Source organism: Zonotrichia albicollis, chromosome 1 (genome assembly GCF_047830755.1).
Source record: "Zonotrichia albicollis isolate bZonAlb1 chromosome 1, bZonAlb1.hap1, whole genome shotgun sequence".
NCBI lineage: Eukaryota > Metazoa > Chordata > Aves > Passeriformes > Passerellidae > Zonotrichia > Zonotrichia albicollis.
Genome location: NC_133819.1, coordinates 52,902,182 through 52,909,016, shown reverse-complemented (window position 1 = coordinate 52,909,016; position 6,835 = coordinate 52,902,182). Strand labels below are relative to the sequence as shown.

The following is a 6,835-nucleotide window of genomic DNA, read 5'->3' as shown; positions in this document are numbered from 1 at the left end:
TGGTGAACCGGTTTGCAAGACCTGTGGGAGAAACGCATTTAGAGCACCTCTGTCCCCATCCTGAACTGCATTTTGAAATTTGCTCTTTTCACAGTACTGGTACTGTGACTTTCTTTCTCCAGGGGTTAAAGTCACAAAGCCCTGTCCACGAGGAGAGGCTGGAGATGACGGTGGTGCAAGGTGCGTGTTCCCTAGGGGAGAGACCGCTGCCAGAGCAATAGTGCCGCCCTAGCTCTTGGTCAGGTGAGCTGGGAAGAGGCTTTAATGATCACCCCGGAGGCTCTGGCACCGCTGGGAAGTTGATGTGAGGGTGGCAGCCCCGACTTCAAGGGGCAAAGAGGAGAAGACGTTGATTTTTTTCCGCCTCCACGCCCGGTGCGTGGTTAGCCGGGCTGCGTGCGGCGATGTCCCCGTGCGATCAGTCGCGGAGAGGCAGGACGCTGTGCGGGGCAGGATGGTGAGAGAGGAGCGGGAGGGCGGCCCGGGGTGGGCTCCGCAGGCGGGCGGGCGGCCTGGGCAGCGCGGGCCGGCCGGGCGGGAGGAGCGCTGAGGGGCGGGCCGGGCCGGGCCGGGCTGGGCCGGGCGGCGCTGCCGGGCGCCCGCCGTGGCGTGTGGGTGGCTCCAGGCGGCCGGTACCCAGCGACAGGCGGCGAGGTGGGAGGAGGCTGGCGGGGCGGAGGAAGAGGAGGAGGGAGCGCGGCGGTGCTGCGGGGCGTATCAGCCGGTGCTGGACTATGGTGCGGCTCGGCGGGGGCTGACACGCCGGCAGCACGCCCGCCTTCCTCCCTGCCGGCTGACAGGCACGTGTGGGATGTGAGAGCTGCCCTCGCCGGGGGAGCATGAGCTGTGCCCAGGCCGGCATTGTCCAGGTACGAGGGGCTGCTGCCGCCCGGCCCCGGGTGAGGGTGGTGGGGCGGGGGCGGGCGCTGTCGGCTCCCAGCGGAGAAGTGCGAGGCGGGATGGAGCTGGTAGCGGCCTCGGCTCCGGGAAAGGCCCTCCCCGGGGCCGGCGGGCTGCGGTGGCGGGTCGTGGGTGTGCGCTGTCACCGTGCCCGGCTGCGCCGTGCCGCCTTTGTGCCTCGGAGGTCCGTGCGGGATGGGAGCCCCGGCCGCGGCCGTGAGCGCTGCCCTGGGCGGGGGCGGCGAGCAGGGCTCGCTCTCCGGGGAGCTCCTTGGGCCCCGGTGGGATACGGGCTGAGCCGCCGGCCTGTCGGCTGAATTCCACTAGCGACCAGATAGTGTAGAATTATGATGAGCGACGTGCCGGCGGGGATTGACATCATTTGGGGATGTGGATGCGCGCAGGCGGTGATGTAGAGTCCCGTGCCGAATTTTTGGTGGTTATGTCCTTTCCTTGTAAAAGCAGAAGCCCCCAGTTTTGGTTCTTGGCTCCCTGACAATGCAGCAAAATTTAAAGCACGAACTGCTCCCCCCCCACCCCCCCGGTGCTCTGTTGCTGTAAGCCAATCTTGTGACTTCATATTTTGGTTATTACCTTGTGTTATTATGTAACTGCATTTTTTTGTTAGCAATTAAATAAAATAACTTATAAGTATGTTAAGAACATTGCCCTAGCCTGTAGCATTGTCAAATGCTGCGTTTCTCATTTTGCAGCCTGCATAGATAATGGGTTTGCACTGACACGGGCAGTACAATTCATTTTGTTCTCTATTGCATCGTTTCCCGTGTGTTTTTCTGTAGTTGCAGAAGAAAGTATTTGGATTGCGTTTAGATTTTTGCATCCTGCTGTTTGGAGCTGCAGTAGTGCTTTTTCTTTTTTTTCTTTTTTCTTTTTTTTTTTTCTTTTAATATATATGCTGCACTCAGCAGAAGTGCGTAGTGAGACTGTACAACAGTCAGTCGGGCTGTGCTCCTGTCCCTGTGTTTACCAGCACCACTGCCGTGTTCTGAGGGGCACCTAGCCCTGTCTGAACTGGGCAGCAATTAGGGGCAGGGTGCTGCTCTGCCAGTGGTGGCACATAGCAGGTGGTCAGCTGTGCCTTTCTGATTAGTGCTCATGCGAGGATTGCAGTTATTACAGTAATTCATTTTGGCTTGGGGATTCATTTTGAAAATTTGGATTTTCCACTAAGAAGGGATTATCATTTCTCTGTGTAGTACGTGTGTTTTGTGAAGAAGTGGAGTACGGTATGTATCCTGGCTGCTCTCTCTGCTTCCCTTCTGTCTGTCTCTGAAGTGCACACCCAGTTTGGACAACACAGGTGCAATGTTGATTTTCATGCTGGAACCAGAACAAGATGTAAAAGGCAGCACACACTTAGTCAACCACACCACTCATCCTGTCATTGCAGTCTCAGTCTAGTACAGGGGAAAGGAGTGTGTGTTCTTACAGGGGAAATGTGGGGTCTGTTTACTTGTTTGTTTCAGGAGGGTGAGCAGGGAGTTGGGTCAGAACAAAGAGAGGTTGATGTCCAGCATTTGTGAGCAGCAGCAGCATACCAGTTAAGAGTGGGGGGCATGTTTTGTCACTTGTGTGATGCTATTGCTGATGTGTTTCTGACTTAATGTGACCTGAGCTTTGGACTCCTAAACTTTTAGTGTCAGTCAGCTTACTCATTTGAAACCAGAGCAGGCCAGAGCATGAACTGATCCACTCAAGTGATTTTATCAGGAACTGTCAATATCTGAACATGATGCTGATTAATTTGAAAGCAAACTGTGTAGACGTGCTCAAGACATCCCGAAGAATTAATTCCAAATCCATATGCTCAGTATTTTACGTGCATTCTAATAAACAATATGGTCCTTACTGTTTTCCAATAAATAACTGGCTAAGACTTGTTACTGAGGTGCATTTTTCAGTGGCTTTGTGTTTCATGTACATGGCATGCGATCTTGCATCCTTTGCCATTGTGAGATAATCCCTGTGAAGCTTTGTGAAGTTTTGCACGTGCTGTGTCAGATGCTAAGTAGCATTCATTCAAGGTAGTGCTAAATCCTTCTCCTTGTCTCCTTTTGAATAGTCTTCTTACAAACAATGCAGTGACTTGGAAAAATAGTGAGACCGAAATCTAGCTTATTAGCTGCCTTTTGAAATACTGCAAAAGATGCGGCCGTGGTACTGTGGGGAGGATTCAAGTTGTGAAAGTGATGGTGTTGGACAGTTGGTGTTGGGCCAGGAGCTGTTCTAATAAAGAGGATAGGTTACCTGTGTTTTAAAGCGCTTGGATCTGCCTTGTGGATACAGGGGATTAAGGTTTCCCCTGTGGTTTCACCTCTGCAAAGTGTTTGTAAAAAATACCCAGCAAAACAGCCTCCTCATTTCCATACCAGTTGCAAAGTTCAAACAGAAGGGCTTTTAGTAACTAAAAAAAGAAATTATTCGAAAAAATCTTTGTTTGTGATGATAGATTTTTCCAGAGAATGTAACTTGTCCTCATTATGACTTTTGATCTTTCTGAATATCTCTATGGTCCTATGTCTTTCTCTATGTAGTTTCCTCCAAAGTTAGGAGTACCCACAAAGCCTGGCTTCAGCACATACAGATCATAGTCCTTGTAGGCCTCTAGAGACAGGGAGGAGAACTCAAGCTTTAAGCAAGTGCCCTGGCTCCCTGTCCCTCCTGTTCTGTAGACGGGGTGCTTGCCAGCCTAAGCCAAAATTAGGCATTTGTGAGCAGTGCCCCGCACAGTTCAGCTGGGTGTCCATATATACGTGTAGCTTACATGGGTGGATGATGCCTGCAGCAGCCACAGCTCCCCAGCAGGTACAGCTGTGAACCATCACGCCTCTGGGAGTCACCATCACCTCAGATGCTCCCTTGCCTCCAGTGGCACCTGTGCTGCCGGGAATGCTGCTGTGGCGTTGGCCATGTCCCTCAGAGTGCTTGCAGCAGCTGGAGGATGATCCTGCCCATACGGGTTTGTGTATCTGCCTATTAGCAGGAAAGGGAATTGTGACGCCCCCTTTTCTTCAGGATGTCTGTTGTTTGTTTACACTCAGTGGCTTTCTCGGTTTTGGCAATAAGGAGATGAGTCAGTTTTGCTTCTGTTTAAGGCTTTTTTTACCCATTTCTCCAGTAACATTTCATGTGCTCTTGTGGTTCTGCAGTGGCTGAATGGCAAATACTGCAGGCATGTGGTTTAATTCCTTAGAAGTGTATTTCTATTGGCCTTAGATACAATGACCATTAATTCTAATAAAGCTTAAAACATACTAGATCTTATGTACTTACGTATTTGTCCTAAAACACAGCAATACTTTGTTTTCTAGTGGTAATCTCAGAAGGGTGGGGGTCGTGCAACTCAGAAAAAATAAAAGTGCAGCCAGTAGCAAAGGGCAAGATAAGATGCTGCCTACTTTAGTTGATTTTTTCCAGCTGAGATTTGAGGCCAGCAAGATGCTTAGAATTAATTAAGAAGAAATGGCAAGGTTCTTTGATGCAGGGAGCCCAGGGTCATTTTCCTTACAGTTAATGAATGGTGGCTAGGAAGCTATATAATGGGCTTGTGAGTCAGTCTTGGCCTTTTTTGGTCAGCTATGTCTGGCTAGGGTATCCTGTTGTTAGCTCTGAAGTAGGAAGTTTGGGTTCTTCAGGCAGGGCTCCTTAGGAGATGCTGGGACTGTCCCTTGGGAAGATGATGTACTCAATCTCAGATGTTTATGGAAAAAGGACCAGAAAGACTGGTCCAAACTACAGGTGAAATGGGCTGTTGTCCCGGGCAGCAGACTGCTGGGGCCAAGTGGCTGGCTGTGTACTGCTTTTGATTTTGCAACAGGGAGGAGCTGGGTTGGAGCAGGGCAGCAGCTGAGCAGGGCTCCCTTGCTGCAGTACCTGTTGCAGCTCCCGTTTGTCCTCTCCCTCCAGTGGCGGCAGCAGCAGCAACCACTGTCAGTTCTTCAGGACTCTCCCTCCCCAGCTTTCCACTAATAATCTCACCCTCCTTTTCCATGAGTTCAAGCAGCCTTAGCTTGATCCCAGCTCCTCATCCTTTAGTCCAGAACATTGCCTAGAATGCAGATAAACTGTGAGATGGCTTGGGAGCCGGGGAGGAGTGATAAGGCAAGCTGTTTCTCCGAGATCGTAAAACAGGGGGAAACCCCGGTGCTTGTGTTTGAAATCTCGAAGTCAGTGATCAGCTGTGTTCCCCAGGGAATCGCTGTGCTCCATTGTATTGGGAAGTTCCCTGAGGACGCAGCAGTGCAGGCAGCGTTCCCTTGCTGCAGAGCAGAAGGTCTGTGGGAGAGAGCGTGTGCACAGCAGTCAGGAAACCTATTATTGAGACCTAGGCTGAGGTTTCATTTTATGCATTTAGCAAAACAGGCTTGCTCTTTCACACTTTCCAGATATTTTTATATTTCTCTGCAGATGCTTGTAGAGCACCAACATTTGTTTGGTTTCAAGCCTGAATTAAAATTCCCAGCCAATGTCTGGAGGCAAAATCAAAAAGGCAAGTATTTCTCCCAGAATTAAAATCCATTTAAATTTGAGAGTTGTTAACCCATTAAATAGCAATGGAGTATAGAATATATCTTGGACTGAATCACTTGTGTTTAAAATGGAACATGCTCTAAAAATAAATGGTTAATTGCTTCAGTGTAGTCAATATGGAATTTAGAGAGCACTGACGGAGTGATTTGTCATCCATCTCCATAGCAGGAGTCATCTGGGAAGTCTGTGATGTTGAGGGCATTTGTTTCTATTAGCACCTTTTAAAGTAGTTTTGTTAATGACCTCTTGAACACTAGGACTGAAATGTGTCATGTGGTAAAATTAATTTTTCCATTTCATAGGAAAATGTGTGCCATGTGCACCTTCAATTGCCAAATCAGGTTCCTCAGGTCCTGAAATGTGTGGTTCAGCAGGCCTGTTTTTTTTTTTTTTTTTTTTTTTTTTAAAGGAAGCAGGAGCCTGCTGTATTTCTGCTGCCAACCAAATGCTTTCACACATCTCCGTGTAAAATTTAGGATGGCATCTCCTGCAAGCTGGAGAAGATCTGATGTTGTGCTACTCACTGTATACAGAGAGGAGGATTGGTTAGGAATAACTCTCTGAAACATGTGTAAGCAGAAGAGGTGGAGCAGGAAAAAGTCTGCTTTTCCCAAGGGTAGGAGGAGAGCAGTAGAGGGGGGGGAATTCTTGATAAGATGGTCAAACAAATCATTATTTACTGTGGTTGTATGGAGCAGGGATGGGTCAAGGAGCTTCTCTCTGGATCTTAGGAGTTGCCGTGACTTTTCTTCTTCCCCAAAACAAACTATCCTGCCAAAGTCTGTCTCTTTGGCAGCATGTACATTACATGTTGTGCAGAGTTTGCTAAGCTAGGTAAGAAGCCTTGAAGTTGGGAGTAATCCAGATTTGCGTGTGAACTGTATGCCTGTTATAAGGCTCTTCCTAAACTGTTTCAACTGCAATCCTTCTAGCTTGATACGGTAGCTCAGGTGTGTGGGACTACCTGTCTGGGCATCTGGGCACTATTACAAGTGCTTGACAAACCACTGGGATGAATGTGATCATCCAATGTCCCCAGCCTGGGCAATTTGCTGCTTTTCTTTTGAAATCTGGGCCCTTTCAAGACTGATAGTGTCATTAAAGTAGGAGATACTGTCTTATTTCAAGGTCTTAATGCAGCCTCAGGAAAATTTAAATTTAGCATTCACATTTTAATGCAGAACATCTGTCAAGTATTGGGGTATTTGTCAGTGTTCTTTAATGATGTGTTAAAAAAAGTCATGTGAGAGACCCTAGAATTTTTAATTTAAAAAATATATACACTTTTCATCAATGAGGTATATTTCGTGTGCAACTGCATGGCTGCCTTAAGAAGACAAAGAAAATACCAGATTTACTCTCTGAAGCCTCTTCTTGATTTAAA

General features: G+C 48.5%; 1 protein-coding gene across 8 annotated transcripts in view; it reads left to right on the top strand.

Annotated features, from left to right (window-relative positions):
- Positions 1-271: 271 nt before the first annotated feature.
- Positions 272-6,835, top strand: part of HECW1 (HECT, C2 and WW domain containing E3 ubiquitin protein ligase 1) — a 250,519-nt gene continuing 243,955 nt past the window's right edge. For 3 of the 8 annotated variants that reach the window (XM_074541375.1, XM_074541340.1, XM_074541361.1), the window contains exon 1: positions 604-869. In XM_074541375.1, coding sequence (XP_074397476.1) covers positions 840-869 — 30 coding nt within the window. In that variant the 5' untranslated portion in view covers positions 604-839. Of the gene's footprint in view, positions 458-602; positions 870-6,835 lie in introns of those variants that run through there. The other 5 variants (XM_074541380.1, XM_074541369.1, XM_074541351.1 and 2 more) reach the window with 5 other exon arrangements.